This window comes from Spinacia oleracea, chromosome 3 (assembly GCF_020520425.1).
Source record: "Spinacia oleracea cultivar Varoflay chromosome 3, BTI_SOV_V1, whole genome shotgun sequence".
In the NCBI taxonomy this organism is placed as follows: Eukaryota; Viridiplantae; Streptophyta; class Magnoliopsida; order Caryophyllales; family Amaranthaceae; genus Spinacia; species Spinacia oleracea.
The window spans coordinates 8,574,777-8,593,989 of NC_079489.1; the positions used below are offsets into that span (position 1 = coordinate 8,574,777).

The 19,213-nt window shown below is 34.3% G+C and overlaps 4 protein-coding genes across 5 annotated transcripts; 1 reads left to right on the plus strand and 3 right to left on the minus strand.

Moving 5' to 3' along the window:
• Positions 1–184: 184 nt before the first annotated feature.
• LOC130469356 (uncharacterized) lies at positions 185–981 on the minus strand. 2 transcript variants are annotated; one of them, XR_008929848.1, is made up of 2 exons: positions 730–981; positions 185–614 (listed from the first exon to the last, which is right to left on the minus strand). XR_008929848.1 is itself a non-coding variant. In XM_056838577.1 (2 exons), exons 1-2 carry the CDS (start codon positions 870–872, stop codon positions 361–363), a joined length of 360 nt encoding a protein of 119 aa, XP_056694555.1. In that variant the 5' UTR covers positions 873–981; the 3' UTR covers positions 185–360. The 2 variants fall into 2 exon arrangements, 1 of the variants encoding a protein (XP_056694555.1); XM_056838577.1 differs by having other exon boundaries at positions 185–577.
• A 2,300-nt stretch (positions 982–3,281) lies between these two features.
• LOC130469454 (uncharacterized) lies at positions 3,282–4,010 on the minus strand. Its single transcript, XM_056838782.1, has one exon. The coding sequence runs from the start codon at positions 4,008–4,010 to the stop codon at positions 3,282–3,284; it is 729 nt and encodes a 242-aa protein (XP_056694760.1).
• Positions 4,011–9,232: 5,222 nt separating this feature from the next.
• LOC130469455 (NAC domain-containing protein 41-like) lies at positions 9,233–10,116 on the plus strand. The gene is made up of 2 exons (XM_056838783.1): positions 9,233–9,965; positions 10,049–10,116. Exons 1-2 carry the CDS (start codon positions 9,233–9,235, stop codon positions 10,114–10,116), a joined length of 801 nt encoding a protein of 266 aa, XP_056694761.1.
• LOC110786078 (brefeldin A-inhibited guanine nucleotide-exchange protein 5) lies at positions 10,069–17,052 on the minus strand. Its single transcript, XM_056838578.1, has 6 exons — positions 16,900–17,052; positions 16,567–16,787; positions 13,790–13,934; positions 12,053–12,250; positions 10,996–11,080; positions 10,069–10,265 (listed from the first exon to the last, which is right to left on the minus strand). Exons 3-6 carry the CDS (start codon positions 13,810–13,812, stop codon positions 10,191–10,193), a joined length of 381 nt encoding a protein of 126 aa, XP_056694556.1. The 5' UTR covers positions 13,813–13,934; positions 16,567–16,787; positions 16,900–17,052; the 3' UTR covers positions 10,069–10,190.
• Positions 17,053–19,213: the final 2,161 nt, after the last annotated feature.

Here is a 19,213-nt window from a genome sequence, read left to right on the forward strand (position 1 = left end):
TTAGAGACCAACCCATTTTTATTGCAAACTAAACCACCAAACCCAAATAGATTAGGCCTAGTTCCGTATCATTGTGAGTTTTCAGTTTTTGGTTTTGAAATTCATATGATTTAGAGAACCATGAAGCAAAAAATAGTCATATAATTACGGTAATCATGCTGATTTTGAAAAGTGACAACAAAAATCTGAAAAGTTTTCATATTTTGTAAAAAGCAGAAAACTGAAAAAAATAAATAAATAATGATACCGGAACGAGCCCTTAACAAGAAGCAAAATCAAAGCTTGCTATCACTATCCAAAAATATTTTGATTGAAATTGCAGCATAAGTGAAGCTAAGAAGACCACCATAGAAATTGGGTTTATGAAACTGGGATGTTCCAGGATGTTGGAAAGACGAGCGTATACGAGATAACCACCGTGAAAACGCCATTGAAATGTTCTAGTTTTCCTGACGTAGCAGCCGTTACAAGAGAATCACCATGAAGACGAGAGTATACGAGAGTATACGAGAGAACCACCATGAAGACGATAGTATAGTTGATCAAATAAGTCTTTTTCGTAACAGGAAACCCACACCTATATATGTTCAAAGGAAGTCATGATTGATGCAAATCTGTGTCAAATTTGAGCAGAATTAGGGAAACCGGGAATTTGGGGGGAAAGAAACCCTAACTTTAGCTACAATTGCAATTGTGAAAAATTAGCAGAAATTAAAGAGGGATTCTTACCTTATATTGGTCGAGTTGTCTTCAATTGACATGGCAAGTGCTTGAATTGCAAACAATGGGAAGAAATTCCAAGGATTTGGGTGAGGAGGTGAGGTGAAGGCTGCCTGAGAGAGAATGAAATAAGGTTGAACAAGGAAGAACATGCACAATAATGGTAGAGGGTGAATGACCGGCACGTGGTATGTCAATGCCGGATTATGAGGGAGTGTCCTCTTGTATTTTTAAAGTTTTTATTAATGAGATGGCGCCAAATTGTTCTGCATATAAAATAAGTAGCCTCTTGGTCTCGAATGTGATATATAGGATTGAAAATCCCTCCGATATATATCTAAGTCAGTTGATGGTCGGAGTAAGAGAGATTTTACTAATTTATTATGCGTAAATACAATAAATGAATGTAATTTGAAAAGTGTCACATATCGACATATATAGGTGATGTTTGGTTGCAAGCAATTAGAGGGGGAAGTGCACATTTATCATGTTATTTAGTTGACATGAAATTAATAAGATAGGGAAATAGAACTTCCTAGGAATTTGGAGCACCCACCCTCCTCTTGATAAGTCACAATTCCCATGTCATTTCCTAGGAAATGTGAAATACTTAGTGCAACCAAACAAGAGTATGTCATTTCCTAGGATGTTCACAAAGGAAATAACTTCACATGAAAACAAACTTCCTATGAAATTTTAATTCTTATGTCAACCAAACTACCCATAGTGTTTGATGATAAAAACGGTTGGACTTATCACGATGGGTCGTGGGCCGTATAAAAGAGTTGGTTCTTTTAGTGAATTGTTATATAACTCCCTACTTTTGCACAAAACACCTTAAAATATCCTACCACTGAAACCCGCCGCCAAATATATTGTCAATTTAAGAATCTCTTATCACCTTAGTATAGCTCAAGAAATTACCCAAGATTACAGATAAGTCCCTTGTTTCCTTATCATTAAATTGTGAGTGTCTTGAGCATATTAGAGTCTTTTACTGGAGTGTGACAGAAAAATGGTTTTTCATTCCTATTAAACAACAGTAATCAATTGAAGTACACTTCCATGTAGGGGTGTTAAATCGGATCAACAGATCGGGTTTGGGTCGGACTCATCGGATTCGGGTTGAAACGGATCGGATTGGAACGGATTAATTTCGCTAACGGGTCGGATCGGATCGGATTGAAAACATAACGGACCGGATCGGGTCGGATTTTTTATTCACGGATTCGTATCGGATTGGGTTGTAAACGGGGCGGATTGTAGTCGGTTTGGGTCGGATCGGATCGGATCGGATTGGAATATGACGGATTGTTAATGGGTTCAGTCGGACTATAACGGGTTCGGGTTCATGTCGGTCAGATTCATTTCGGATCGGATTCATATCGGAACGGATTAATCGGTAACAGACTAAAACGGGTCGGATTGAAACAAATTTAGCCTGGTTACATTGGATTCAATTTTATATTGGGTTGGGTAATTATCGGATCGAGTTATTTGGTAGCGGGTTGGAATTTGGGTCAGTTCGGTTGCAAATTATATATTATCATATCGATGACTTAATTATGGGACGAAAACGATAACTAACTTTTAAAAGTAATAAGAATTTAAGATCAGTAATATAAGTTATTAAATATATTGTATAACTTGGTTTAATACTACCTCCATTACTGAAAGTTCTTTATGTCTTAGAATATGTGTCCAAAGTATGAAAACTTTGACCGTAGATTCTCACCATTATAATTTATATACATAAAAATGTTATTATGTTGCTTTGAATTAAATTTGGTGACAGGAGATTAGCCTTGAATAACTAGAAAATTCAAGCAACAAAAATTGATTTGGATTAAACGTGTCATGGGTTGGAATTAGTTCGGATTAAACGGGTCACGGATTAAAAACGGGTCACGGGTTGAAACGGGCCGGATTAAACGGGTCACGGATTAAAAACAGATCGGATTAAACGGATATTCCTCGGGTTGGAATGGATTCGGATTGAAACAGATCGGATCATAAACGGGTTACGGATCACTTCGGATCGGATTAAATGGATTCGGATTGTCACGGATCGGTCTGTTAACGGATTCGGATCTTAATCGGATCAATACTAACCGGTTGGGTCGGATTCGGGTTGAATATAATCGGATCGGATCGGATTTCGAATTTTAACTCGCGGGGTCTAAACGGTTCGAATTCTAAACGGTCGGACAAACCCATCGGATTCACTGGGTCGGATTGAGAATTGACAATCATGCCATAAATAAAAAAACAAAAATAGAAGTACAAATTCTTTGCTTTAATAAACACGATAATGTCTATTTTTTTTGCAATCATTAACTTAAAAAAAATTACATGGTGATCAAAAGCCATCACTACAACTACAAGTAGTAGATCTATTTAATTTGAAACTATATAAAATCGAAAACCCTAACTATTCAAAAGTAAACCTCATACATATCAAACTCAAACAAATCTAAAGACCATTAGATTTATTTATTTAATATTCCTAACAAAACCAAAATCTATATTTTTAGCCAAATTCACCATGTACCCTGGTTCAATCATGGAATAGCTTGATAATTGAACGGAAGATGAGGCTCAAGTTGCTTGCACAATGCCAAATATGTATAAAGAAGCACCCGATTTTTCGCCCCGGTTCGATGAATATTAGTATGCTTACAAAAATACTTAAGTTGATCCAAAGTGCAACACCCTATAAGTTGACCTAGCAACAAAAACAACCAATTGATAGATTTTTTCTTCTCGGATAAAATAGGTTTACAACTATCTTCTTCTCCACAAAACTTGCACGTAGGAAGCTTAATCGTGGCCCATTGCTCGGGGGCCCGGTCGTGCCACCCCTCGAGCCCGTCCATAACGAAAGAAGCAATCCCTTCAAACTTCTCTTTGACATCATACTCAATGTTGTAAATCTTCTCACACTTTTTGCATTGCACTTCACCAAAAATGATACGTATCCCATTATCTAGTAAATACTTCAAGGTATGAACCGTGGCCCGCCGGCCCGTAGCCCATGGGTACGGGCTCGGGATGGTCTCACTCTTGACCACCCTTCGTCCAGCCTCGGTTCGGCCGCCTCGTGCCGTGTTACATCGACCACGTTGTGGCCTAGATGAGGCAGGAGGCCTCTTAACAGGTTCCGATTCCGATTCTGGAGAAGGGATAGAGAGAGAAAGGTCGAGTTTTGAATTATTAGCCTCATCTTCTGCTTGGTAAATTGCGTCAATGTATTTCCTTTTTCTTTGGGTATGTTGGTTATCGCCCTTCATGGTCGTAACAAAGAAACTAAGGATTCAGAAAATGAGAAAATGTTAAGATTTTCAATTGAAAATAGTTTGTTGTTGTAGGAAGAATTAGATATATACGTAGTATATTGATTTGTTTGTGAGAGTCCTCGGTTAATTAGAGATATTGTTTGACAAAGTAATTTAAATTCAAATTAGTGAGAGTCCTCGGTTAATTAGAGATATTGTTTGACAAAGGATATGCATGAATCCTAACAAATTACGGAGTATATCCCAACAGTTAATCTGTTACTTCGTATTACTTAATTATTATCCTTTTAAATAACAATAATAATAAAAAATAAAAGGGGTGGGGAGGGGGGAAATTCAATCTAGAATATTTTTCCTTAAAACACAATTATAATATTTTAATCCTAGCCATTTGTTTGAGATAATCTAAACCTTTAATATTAAAAGTTCATATAAAATACACAAAATTATATTTGTTTAAAAGTTCATATAAAATACACAAAATTTGAGTGTCGTCCATGGGGAAATTATGTCCTTTGCAAAATAATCCCCACTATAGAGTATTTTATTTGAGTGTCGTTTAATATTAGTCATGCGTATACGCCTCTATTTACAATAAAAAATAAATAAAAATAGTTTCACACATACCCAAAAAAAAAGGGAAATTCTCTTTGATAGCCATGAACTATTGCAAATTCTCAATGGTAGCAAAATATTTACCAAATCCTCTTAAATAGCCTTACTTTTTAAAATTTTCTCTATGGTAGCATTATTTTTGTAATTACCACCTAATTATAAAATAATCAATATTTTGTAACATTAGTAGTTTCGAAGCTAATGTAACACTACATTAAACTTCTCCTAAAAACAATTGAGTCTTACTTTAACAGCTTCCATCCATGTCCTGCGTATCTTGTCTATTCCTAAAAACAATTAAGAGCAATATATTGAATTGTTTTAGTTCATTTTAATTGGCACTTTGACTACATATTCTGCCAAGAATCTCCAAATTCACACTAATTGAATAGAGAAAAAAAAATATTATACTACAAAATGGACAAATGTAAGGGGATAGAGAATTAGGGAGGACAAAGTTGAAATCTTGAATCTTCTCATTAGCAATTAACTGCCCATAATGAATTGAGAGACAGAGTGTCAAAAAAATTAGAGAGCAAACCTAAAAGGACATAGAAGGGAAGTACTCCGTATCGCCGGACTGGGACATTTTCCAAACCGAAACCATGAAAACCACTTAATGGAGTTTCTGTTTTTGTTTGACCAAAATCGCTGCAATTTTTTTTAAAATGGGATTACGAACAGGTTAATTTTATTTTATTTAATTATTAAGTGGTAATTATAAAAATAAAATAAAAATGCTACTACAGAGAAAAATTATAGAAGCAATGCTATATGGGAGGATTTGGCAAAAACTTTGCTACCATTGAGAATATGACAAAGTTCATTGCTACCAAAGAGAATTTCCCAAAAAAAAACATTATACTAGTAGTATTACGTACCCAAAAGTAAAATAAAACTAATAGTGTACGTAGTACTACGTATAAATTAGATAACTCTATTGCGTATGATATATCCGTAATTTATTAATTTTTTTACATTTTTGGTAATTTGTTACCTCAGATTATTAAAAAAAAAAAAAAAAAAAAAAGCAGATGATATCCTTTAATTTTAACATCGATCACACTCCTACATGTAGCCACACATAGCTATGAAAAGAATTATTGCAAATCACAAACTTTATTGTACCAATACATTCATTCATAATTTGATATTACAACATATCACTAATCACTTATTACATAAATTGGACTATGAATTCCGAAACAGTGATTAATTAGTAGAAAATTAATTAAGCATACATATATGATAAAACCCAAACATGATTGTCAGATGTTGAGAAAGGTATTAAATCAGATTCTAGTATTCTACCCTAGGAAGAAAATGAGATGTAGACGGGCGAAAGAAAGGGGTTTGTTTTTTCGCATATCTGCATATCAACTAAAAGACAAATAGCTAAAAGACAAAAAAGGAAGTACCATTCATGTAAAAAAAGTACCATTCTGTAAAAAAAAGTAACATTCTGTAAAAAAAAGTACCATTTGTGTTTGGAAAAGTACCATTTAATTTATTTTTTTGTCCTTTTTCCTATTTTGTCTTTTGTTCTGATATGTATTTTCCCATACATATCTGATATGTATTTGTATTTCCTCCGAAAGAAAACAGGTATAGTGTTTCCTACCTTAAGGTCTTTAAGGGTGAAGAACGAACACTTGCACAGAATGGTCCATATGTGGTGTTGTTGAATGGTCTTGATGATGATAAACTTGATCATTTTCTCCAATTGCATAACCAATCTACAAATGAAGGAAATTAAATTATAAGTTAATAAATTAGTTGAAGAGAAATAATTATATGCAAATTATATGAAGAAGAATGATAATAATCACCATTAATAAAAGCAAAGGGAGAGCCAAACTACAACGAGGAAATTGGGGATGCATCTTGAAATGTGTAAATTATAAATTAATAAATAAAAATATTATAATCTAATACTTCCTCCGTCTTTTAATACTCGCAACGTTTGGACTTTTGCCACTATTCATATAATTCACTTTGACTATTCGTAGTGTTTTTTATATAAGATAAAACATAGTCATGTGGGATCTTGTTAGATTCGTCTCAATGTGTATTTTCAAAATATCAACTTTTTATAATTTTTGCATAAAGAGAATTTAAGATATAAATGATCAAAGTTGTGCATCGGCATGCGTGAAATTAACAAACGTTGCGAGTAATATATTTTTGTATAATTACAAAATATGAAATAAAATAAACATTCACTTTAATTTCAATTGCCAATGAGTACTGAGTTGGACGCCTAGCCATCATTAAAAAAAGTTCCTTCATTATTAAAATTATTTTAAGAACTGAATTACAATAATCCAATTTCAACTGTGGTTTGAAAGAAAATTACTAAGTATTTAAAAGAAAATTTAAAATTAATTTCAAGAACACAAACCACTATTTTTTATATCCACTGAAATTAATTTTAAAATATAAAAGTTGTTGCTAATAAGATATCCACTGCGATTTTTATTATTCCATTACCGCTTTCAATTTTTTCTATCCATTACCGAATTTATGAAAGTTTTTTATTTTTTTTTCTAATTTTCTATACAAATTATAAATATTTTTCTGAAATAAAAAATTATATTATTAAATTTGTAAATAACTTTTTTCATAACAGGTAAAATATGTTATATAAGTTAAATATCTTACTTCCTTTCAACAAAAAAAGTTAAATATCTTACTTTTCAATTTAAGTTATGACACATAGGGCGTGTTCGGCGGTAGCGTTTGAGGTAGCGGGTAGCGTTTTGACCTAGTCAAGACGCTACTTGTAAAATATGTAAGTGTTTGGTAAAGTAGCGATTTAGGTAGCGGTTAGCGATTGAGGTAGCGGTTGAGTAGCTTTTGTCAAACGTTAAAATTAGTAGCGTTTAAGGTAGCGGGTAGCGTTTGACAAATTTATAATAAAGTTTTAAATAATATTCTTGCTTTTATTTTTATTTTTATAATATCAACCGCTACTTTTACCGAACACTCATATTAGTTACCGCTACTTTGACAGCTAACCGTTACCCGCTACTATTCACCGCTACTCGCTACTTTAACCGCTACCCGCTACTCAACCGCTAACCGCTACCCGCTACCGCTAATTTTGCAAAACAGGGCCATAATCGTGTCATGTCACCATTGCGACACATCTTAAAGGTCGCATGTTATGACCTTTATCATTTTGCCAAATAATATTCAATAGTGAATTTTTTTGTAAGCATTATATAATATTGGTATATTGTACGATGATTCGAAACTTATGACAAAATCATGTATTGGTTCGATGTTATATACTTCCTCCGTTTCTAAATAATTGCACCATTTTGACTTTTGATACTATTCACTTGTCTTGCTCGACCTCAATTTTCTACTAATAAATAAAATTAAAAATTATTATACAAAGTATTCTAAGGTTTATCTTAATATATATTTTAAATATATCAACTTTTTATAATTATTAATAAAACACAATTATAAGTATTGATGGTCAAACTTATGCGTTGACAAACATAAAAGTCAAAACGGTGCAACTATTTAGGAACGGAGGAAGTATCTACTGTATATTTAAGTAAGTTCAAAACTAAAAACGTGCTAACTAAAATCGTATACTACAATTACAATCTTAAAGAATCTCAAATGTGAGGTACTCGTTTACTTTTGAAACTACTGTAGTCGTTTATGGGACGCATTTTGAAGGTTGTATACTTAAATTATCAATGTACGATGTGGGTTTGCCTGTAATATTCTATCAACAAACAAGGTTGACTTTGCTCTTTTGCAGGATTGTGTTAGCGGCTACTAGTTGTATATGTGTTCTTGCAATGTAGGTTATTTTGTTGCTGCAGTTGTTACTTGTCATTTAAAGTCAACTGACCAATGTTGACTTTTGGAGGTGTTAAGTGTTGCTTCACTTGCTTGTTTATCTTCTTTAATTTGGTTGTTTTGATTTCATTTTGCATGCATAATATACTTACTTCGTTTAAGCTAGAAAAGCAATCAAAATAGAGAACGATGCTTTCAATAAACAAAACCTCCATTAAAATATGACTTTTAATTACAAACCACCCCATTCTTATTGCAAACTAAGCAACCAATTAGGGCGCGTTCGACATCACTGCCAGTTTACAGATTTTTTTTTTTTTTTTTTTAAATTTTGAAATTCATATGCTTTAGATTGAATAACCAAAAAAATAAGCCATACCTATAATTAGATTTGACCACATACCAAATCAATTATTCAATTTGATTTTTGTCTAGTCCAGTCCTTGTTTACTTAAAATTGCCAATTGTTAGATTTCTGTATTTCCCGCTAATTTCGATCTGTTTTCATTTTTAGTATCCTTAGTAAATCCAGTCTCCAATCTCCAATCAACCAACGTACTTTACTTTGGTAGAATAAGTCAAATTTTATCTACAACAAATTAAGTTTCCATAATTATTACTGGAGTTCAATCTAATCTAGAATTGTTTTAATTAGTCCAGGTATAGGATTAAATTTCATAATAACCGGCCTAGAAAACTATAAATACTACGTACAACGTCTCTGTGTAATCTTCCTTATGTTTTGTTAACAGTAAACTCAATCGATCTAGCTACTAGCAATGAGTATGAATCTAATGCCAGGGTTTCAGTTCGATCCAACAGATGAAGAACTAATTAACTTCTTTCTTTGGAGAAAGATACATGGCGTGCCAACACCAGCAGTATACCCTCGAATGCCCGATGCTAACGTATACGGCAAAAAGGGAGATCATCCTTCTCAGATTTTCGATTCTTTTGGAGAATCAGACCGCGAAGAAGAAGATACTGTCAGGTATTTCTTCACTCGTTTGGTTCCCGTTTCTAAGAAGAAAGGTTGCAACGGCAAGAACGTAGTTCGATCAGTGGGTAGCGGTGATGATTTTTGGAGAAACGAGAGATCCGAATCTGTTAAGGTAAAGAACAAAGATGGCGGCCAAGATATTAAAATTGGGTCACGAACTTATCTCAAGTTCATAGACCAAACTGGTGTTGCTAATCCTGATCGTGTCGAATGGAGTATGAGGGAGTTGATGTCAACTGATGATAATGCTTTGGTTCTTTGTCGAATCGAGAAGAAGATCCCTAAATCCACCACCAAGAAAAGGAAACAAGCAATCAGTAGTACTACTAATTCTACTTCTATTGTGGATAATAATGTTGATGAAGATCTTCTCCAAGAAAACAAAAGGCAGTGCTTAGTCCATCTTCAACTTCAACAATCTACCGATCAAGAACAACAAACGAAGGAGATGATCGATAATGACAATTCAGACTTGTGGTTGAAACAAATGATCGACGACTATCTGCAAAAAAGTGATAACTTGAATAGTAGTACTACTACTACCCAAGTTAATATCGATAATCCGGAATGTGTGATATCTATACAAGATCTGCAGAATTCACAAACATCTCCAAACAATCAAGAAAACGAAAGAAATACTGCTACTTCTTCTTCGGTGGATGAGGGGAATAATATAATTTCTTACCTGGACTTGCTGAATTCTGATGATCAAAAACTGAACGACGACTACCCACAAATCAATCAACAAGTAGTTCGCGGCGATGACGATGATAATCTGTGTTGGGAAGACTTGGGGGATCTTCTAGCAAATCCTACAAAGTATAGCAGCAACAATTTTTATGATTTTGATTTTAATTTGGTTCCGTAGATTTGGCCTACAGGTTTTTACCTTCCACTTGGAAGGGTTTTTCTTGTTTCAGGCATTAGGATTAGTTTTTAATTAGGGTTTAAGCTTTAAAGCTTCCTTGTACATTACATTCAAATTCAATACAAAAGTTGGAAGCTTTGTTTATTCCCTTTATTCTGTTTCAGTCTTCTAAAAGCTGCATGTACGTATCTCCACTTTAACAACCTAAGACAATAACCAGGACATTAATCACATGCTTGACCCTATATTGGATACTTATGCACGAATCTGGATTCCAGTAATTTAGCCAAATAAGGAATATACTCTCCAAATAAACAGCCAACATCTCAACCAGAAATAACAAACAAACCATAAGATCCATACGTATATATTTACCACTCCGTGTGAACCAATTCACTAAACAGCACAACGATAGTGGTTAAAAATCAGACTGTTATCTGAGAGCCCAAGAATAATAGAGGGGAGGAAAAATAACGATGTTTTCAATTGAAGTACACGTTTATTTTTATTCTGTTATACACCACTTCTTAGAAAAGAAGTAAACTGGAAACAGTATTTTTGAATCGTGCTCATGCATTCAGCAATATCAGTAGCAGAGAAGTTGGTGCTTGCAGTTCAATGATCAACATACTAACATGAATAAAATCCAATACAAAGCTAAGTAAGATAATCACCTGATCACAGCACACAAGCTTGGTAAGCAATGGGTAGAACTTTCTGAGATGTTTTCTGAATACATGACTATTCATAGAAGATGACCTGCATATCGAAGAGACAAAACAGTCAGTTTGAGCTAATAAAATTTGCAAGGACAATTTGGTTTTTCTAATACTCCGTAGTTATTACTTGAGGACTAATTATATCTACCAAAAAAAATGCATAATTTCATCCTTTAGAAGACTTAAAAACTACAAAATTCCAATATTGGCTGGACCTTCGGGCTCAGAAGAAAATTGGACAAGTAGCAAAAAAAGTCTCTTGAATAGCAATTAATTCTCAATAGAGGCAAAAAAAAAATATCAAAATAAACAAGTGTAAATGATGATAAATACTTCCTCCAATTCTTTTTAGTTGCAACACTTTGTTTTCACTCTTGCCAATGCATATCTTGAACAATTGATATATTTAGTTACCGATAAGTAAAAATTCTAAAAAATTGATTTTCGCAAAATATACATTAAGACGAATCTAACAAGATCCCACATCAATATGTTTTTCCTAAAGCATAGATCATAAAAAGCAAGTAAAGTAAATTATGTAAATAGTGCAAATTCCACTATGTTGCAAGTTTGCAACTATAAAGAATAGGAGGAAGTATGAATTATTGAGACACTTAAAAATAAAGAACTAGAAAAACATCCCCCATGCACCAAAGTAACATAATACAATGGAATAACATCTATCATGTTTACCACCCAATAAAATACTAGTCAAATGGCTATTTTGTAGGTGACAAAACTAGCCAGATAGATTATTTGACAGTAAACTATACAACAAATTATAAGGAAAAATTTGATGGCATGTTGAAGTCTATTTATCCGGCCACATGTTAATTGAATAGATGGCATTCTACAATCAAATATTTTGACTCTTCACACATGAATAGCAAGCAGTTATACTAGAACTTATCAGAAAATGGTATTTGAATCTAACAATCCATCGGAGAGACTTCCGATATGGATGCCTCCTTCAAAATATATCCACAAAATGATACCAGTTTTCTTCTGCTACCTGACCAAGATTCTCATCAGCAGCAGAATAGGCATTGTGCTTAGGTTGCTAGGGGTCGAGGAGGCATTTGAATCCCGAATGTCATTCGTTTCAATATTGTTCTCTCTACTACTATCAAGTTCTGAGGTGCTTTTCTGTAATATATCCATGTATATACAGGTACTAGCCAATTCTTGGCGTAGAAGATTTAATGGAGGCCTGCCAGTATCAACGTGTGTTAATAAATGTACTTATCATTCAAGAAGAAAAAAAAATTAAAGGCAACAAATATGAGAGAATCTACAATCAACAACAAAAGTGCTATTTTCAAGTCAGGCACAGGAAGGTATTTGTCCATTTCCGATGGGATGTAATGAACTAAATCAAAATGGCTATTAAAACCTTTTCGCTTCTTTTCCATGAAGTAGAAGATGGTCGTCCCGTTGTTGTCCCATTATCTCTTTTGGGTCAATTGGAAACAACCTCTTTGCAGGTGCATGGGTAAGGTTGCGTACGTCCAACCCCCCCTTACCACGCTTCTTGCGGGAGCCTCTTCGAGGCAATGGGGTAATGATAATGATAATGAATGATGACACAGGAAGGTAATAGAAAAAGCAAGAAGAAATCAGCAATGAAAAGGAGATGAAAACCATTGAATCCTTATTGTTCTCAAGATTTCTGTGAAAGAGAATAGAGGCAACCGCAGCACACATTGCTGAACTAATTATACAGCAGTACAAAATTTATGCATGCAGAGTAAGAGTAGATTTTACTATTATAAGTCAGCTGCATGAACCTATAAGATGAATTGGAAACCATAAACTCCCATAAAGGTTTCTGGAACTGTAACTTTTCGTTAAAGCTTGTTGGCTTTGAACAGCTTTCACGGGAAAATCTTTTGCAGGGAAGTTTGGAAAACAGATAAGTGTAGTCTAGCAAAGTAGCAAGTTAGTTAAACATGATAGGCTTGCCAGCTAATCATTTTCCATTATCATTGAGAGATGGTTGTACTCAGCAATGCATCATATTGCTTTATTGATAAGAAAAAGTATTTTTTGAAACCAAGAAAAGAGTAATACCAGCACTATCATACTGCTGAAACAATCCTTGAGGAAATGCAGGTGGTAGAAAGGTTAGATAGCCAGTGCGCACTTAAGAGCTGCACAAGAAAGGACGGAACCAGTAGATTTTTTGATAAAATATTATTGATGGGAAAAATATAATGTTGTGTTGTGTCTTGTGTAGTTGTGTTTTACGGGGCGTACGCCTCTATTTATAATACAAACTAGATATCCTACGCTTTGTAGATTTCCTAAGTCATATAGACTTCTATCTTATATCATAAAGCTAAGACATAACTCTACCACATACGATATTCTATCATATAGGATACAATATTTTTGTTTCTCATGGATTTTTTATTGAAGGAATAGAAAATTAAGAGTGATGATCCAATCAGTTGTCTTTAAGTTGTGCACAAACTTATGACTGCCAATGAGTCTGCAGAGAGTAATGTGAATATGAAGGTTTGAGGCACAGGTTGCAGTGTTACCCATGCGTTAAAATATCAGACTAACAGGGGTTGAGTGTCAAGAAACAAACACACCAGGTTTTGTAGTTCATTAGTGTACTGACATTAAAACAAACGGGTACAGAGAGTAATACAAATCAAGTATTTCAAAGCACAGATGATACATTCTCCTCATACGATGCTAATAAGCAATACAAATTCATGAAGGAGCTTCAAGCAGTAGTTACCTTTCCACAGAAATGTGGCGCATGCGCAATCGAAGGTTAGGGTACGAATTCTATGAAGCAGCAAAATCCAATATGGCAATATGGATAGCAAAGTTTCCATGATGGTAACCTTCTGCTGAGCTTTCAACTTAGGCCAAAACTTTTTCTGCAACAAAAATCAAAACCAAAGCTGAATTCATAGAATAAATAAGCATAAACAATATGCACATGATTGATGCAACATGATGCGTCCATCACATTACTGCAACGTAAATAACGATTAACATTACAATTGTCTTAAACATGCCTTTCAAAAAATGAGCTTTAAACATGATTAATGCAAGTGCATGAACTCATGATTTATGGATATGTGCATAGCATTTTATAGACAACATTAGAGGTGAGCCTATTGTTGTTTCTCCATTTAACACACCACATTTACAAGTTCCTAAAACAGAGAAAAGGTCAGTTGTACTATCTAAAAGAGGTTCCACAAAGAACATTATTATCAATGAAAAATAATCTCTTTATATAAGCTCTAAAAACAAATAGCATGATTTTAGCATAAGTCTAACAACTGTCTAGGTTTATGGAAATTTGGGTTATGTATGTCTACAAAAAAAAGGTGCCTCGTAGAACAGTGAAAAAACGGTTGTCTACAAATTTTGAAATAAAATTAGTGCAGCCAAAGTGCCATTTTTGTGTCTCATGGAAAACGCCTTGCCCAGGGGCAGCAGCACCTTGGGCTTAAGAGCATAGGTATGCTTCAAACACTAATCTAGACTGCCTTCAAAAATCTAAGCATGCATTACTCTTTCTACAGCCAACATGACCTTGATGTTCCCTGCAAGGAATAACTAAAAAATATGGCGCATGTATACTCAAGAATATATGAGCAGTTATAGTTGTTCACATTATGCATACTAAAGGAAAAAAGATCAATACCTAAATACTATCTATTGCACCGAGAAGCAACAACTGAGTGATGCATTTATCCCTAATGGTTGTTAACAACGGGCTTTCTACTTCGTCCTTTGTATCAAACTCCACAGTTTCAGGGAGCTAACGATGACACAAGTTCAGATCAAACAAAAAAATACGAGTTCAGAACACTGGAATAGCAATAAGATCGAAAGTAAAAGAACCATGCAAATACAGTGAACTAATGGAAGCACAGTATATGGGATTAACTCAGAGAAAGCAAGCATAAAAACCACAGCATAGACGCCAATTTTTGCAAGGAGAAAAAGTATCTACGAGGAAGAAATTGTAGGGCGCAAATTTCAAAAATAAGTTATAAAGCTAAGAGCCTAAGACTCGTTGAAGGGAACCCTTTTGAATGGAGTGGAAGATTTTTTGTTTGACTTTTGGATTATAATGGACCATGTTAAAATGATTAATTAAACAAAACAGCCAAGGGTATTTTTCATCATGATTTATTAAGTAGCAGACTTAAGCAAGCAGCTGTTGCAAACCAGATTAAAGGTCAATGGAAGCTGCCTCTCTGTAGTCACATGGGTAAACCTGCTTGCATCAGACATTGTGGTCAATTTTTTTATCGTCATTTAATAATACAAAACCATGGAAAGCAAGAATCGAGTAAGGAAGGTAATGTAACACAGATCACAAACTGGGTTCAAATACATTCAGATATGTGCACATAGGAGGATCAGACAAGAAGCTTACTTTGCATTCATTCAATAATTCCACCTAGTAAATACCAAACAATTTGAAGGGAAAGACTAAGAATAAGCCCTTGACAAGGTCCATCTCAGAGAGATTATATCTTTTAAACACTTAAAAAAAATTATCCCACAGCTTAAACTACACTCTTGGAAAGATCAGCATAACAGAGGGTGACTCAAAAGAAAGATCGTCCAATTCCCCAAAGTCCCTAATTGCTTTATTGAAATAAATTGAAACTAGAATCTATTGCAAACAGAAAGAGGGTATGTCAGTCATCTCTCTGAGCCTTTTACTTCTCGTTTCTCTTTGTGAGCGGTGTCCTTTTGATAAGGAGGGCTTGTTGTTCTTGTGTCTAGCACTCCAGTGTCTCTTTCGTGTCTTCAAATTCATCCTTATAGAAAAAGACAGAGGAAGTCCAACCCTCTATTGGTGGTTGTGTGTTGGAGTTATTGCAGGATTGTGTTAGCAGTTACTTTTGTATGTGTGTTCTTGCAATGTTGGTTATTTTGTTGCTGCAGTTATCAGTTTAAAGTCAACTGACCAATGTTGACTTTTGGAGGGTGTTAGTGTTGCTTCACTTGCTTGTGTTATAATGTTATCTTGTTTTGGTTGTTTTGATTTCAAATTGCAAAGCATAATGCCATAATATATAATATATAAGCTAAAAAGGCAATCAAAATGGAGAACTATGTGTTCATATAACGAAAACTCCATTAAGAAACCAATTGTGTAGAGTACATAATATGACTTATAATACAAACCAACCAATTCTTATTGCAAACTTACAACCAAACCCAAATAGCTTGGGGTTAGTTCCGTATATTGTCAGTTTCCAATTTTTGGTTTTTTTACTTTTGAAAGCCTATGTATTTTAGATTGAATCATACCTGCCTATAGTAATCACTTTAATTTTGAAAACTGGCAAAAAAAATTTACTTTTTGTGGTTTTCATATTTTGTTTTTAGATTTATAAAAAACAAAAAACGATACCTCCCTTAACAAAAAGCAAAATCGAAGTTTTCTATCACTATCCAAAAATATTTTGATTGATATTGCAGCATAACTGAGCTAAGAAGACCACCATAGAAATTGGGTTTATGAAACTGGTGTACCTTTGAAACTGGGATGTTCCAAGATCATTTGGAAACACGAGCGTATACGAGAGAACCACCATGAAAACGCCATTGAAATGTTCTAATTGTCCTGACGCAGCAGCCGTTGTAAGAGAACCGCCATGATGACGAGAGTATGGTTGATCAAACAAGTATTTTTCGCAACAGGAAACCCACACCTATAATTGATATGTTAAAAGGTAGCCATGATTGATGCAAATCTGTGTCAAATTTGAGCAGAATTAGGGAAAACAGGGATTTGGGGGGGAAACCCTAACTTTAGCTACAATTGCAATTGTGAAAAATTAGCAGAAATTAAAGAGGGATTCTTACCTTATATTGGTCGAGTTGTCTTCAATTGACATGGCAAGTGCTTGAATTGCAAACAATGGGAAGAAATTCCAAGGATTTGGGTGAGGAGGTGAGGTGAAGGCTGCCTGAGAGAGAATGAAATAAGGTTGAATAAGGAAGAACATGCACAATAATGGGAGGGAAAATTAAACAAAGGGGTCACATGACCGGCACGTGGTCAGTCAATGCGGATTATTATTTCGGGTTTCATCTTGTAATCAAATAGTTCCTCGTATGAAACAACTCAACAAGTAGCATCTTACCCTCGAATGTGGTACACACAAGTACACAACACATGTTATATGAGGTTGTCTACATCGCTGGTAACCAGCGAAATAAGGATCCCATACCCACTTTAAAAAATAAAAAAAATTGGAAACATGGCCCACCTTTAAATAAATGTGTAAAAGTGTTGTTAACTTGTTATATATTGTCATTTCTAATATAAGTATTGTCATTATTGTATATATACTGTCATTGTTGTATTAAAATACTGTCACAATCACCCAAAAAAAGGAAATTATGTATACAACTGTAATGAAATATAAAAAGTAAAGAGACCACTTAAATGAATGAATGGATAAAAGTGTTGCATATTAAATGAATGGGTAAAAGTATGTATACAAGTGTTATATAAGTATTGTCATCGTTTGCATAAATATTGTCATTGTTGTATTAAAATACTATCATTGTTGTACTAATTACTGTCATTGTTGCCCATATGTAATACTTTGTTTGACTTTTCAACTCATGAGATGAAATTACCATTATACCCCTGATATGGGGTAATTATGCCGCTGGTTACCAGCGATGTAGCCTCCCTCCATGTTATATGTGGTTCCCCGGATGAGTAAGAGAGATCTTACTAGGTAGGAGTCACATTTACCAATTTCTGTCGTATTTTATTATGAGTCACATTTTTATTTTTAATAACTTTACTACCTCTCTTATAATTATTTCATATATGTAATTGACTAATTTCCTCTATGTACCACCACTACAATACTTCCTCTTTACTTTGATTAAAATAATTTCTCTATCATCTTTTTTCTATTTGTTTATATTACTCCCCTTTGCTTTATTATTTTTATTACATTCTCTCCTTTCTCAATACGAGTGCCGGTCTACATGTATCTCATAATAAAATACAGAGAGAGCAATAAATACAGATGGAGTACTTAAGAACGAGACTTAATCATCATAATTGAATTGTTTTGGAAAGCCTATCATTTGTACATAACATGTACTTCTTGTTAGCTATATAAATAATTGGAACAACTTAGCTGGATAATGCGTATATACGAACTGAACACTTGTCGCGCCGTGGTCGGACCACTGCTCTAAAAGACAATTTCGCGCTACCTCTGATGTAGTAGAACACTTGCGGTTGCCCTCCAGGGTTAACACGACACCAAGGTTTGTGTGCACTCACAAGCCTCGGTTGGAAACCTGAATATTTGCCCAGAAAAACGAGAACAGTGTTTATAGTTTGAGAGAGAATTGTAGAAAATGCTTTTTTGTAACTGTGTGTTTATGGAGTTAATGGGACAGTTACGGGATTAGTGGTTTGATTAATTCTTTCTGCCCGTTAGAATTAATTAAGCCCACCACTGACCAAAAACAAAGACCCGGAACCACAAAACCCACCCCACCCCACGCCCCAAACCGCATTCGCCAAGTACCAAGGCCCATGGCCCACGGGCCGACCTGCGCGCGAGTGTGTTTTGTGTGTCCACCCATGCCACTCACATGCTTTCTTAAACAAATGATTCCCTCAAGTCCCCAAATATAAACATTGAATGTGGTTTGTGTTTTTCCATGTGGGACTTTCCATATTCCCACATTTTTTCATTTCCCACTCATTTACTTTTGTATTCTCACTAATGCCATCAAATGGAACCTCTCTCTATGGTCAGAATAAGCCATCAAGGATGCGTGCATCGATTTTTGAGACGACATCCAAATTATTTAAAACGGTGTTACTTATTTAGAGCATGATCATCCCCAAGTCGTAAGACATGGGTTGTGCTGACATGGCATATGATTCATCAATTTCAAGATCAGACATATATAAATTGTAGCATTGAAGTAGACAAGTCTTATCAAAGTCTTAAAGTAAGTCTTGAAAAATTAAGACTCAACTTAAGACTTGGTATGTGAGTTAAATTAAATAAATTTACAAGTCTTAAATGATTTAATGGGTGAAGAACTAAATTTGATTGAATCTTAAGAATTCTTAACAATAATTTAATTATTTAATATTAATGAAATGCTGACATGGCAAATGAAGAAAATC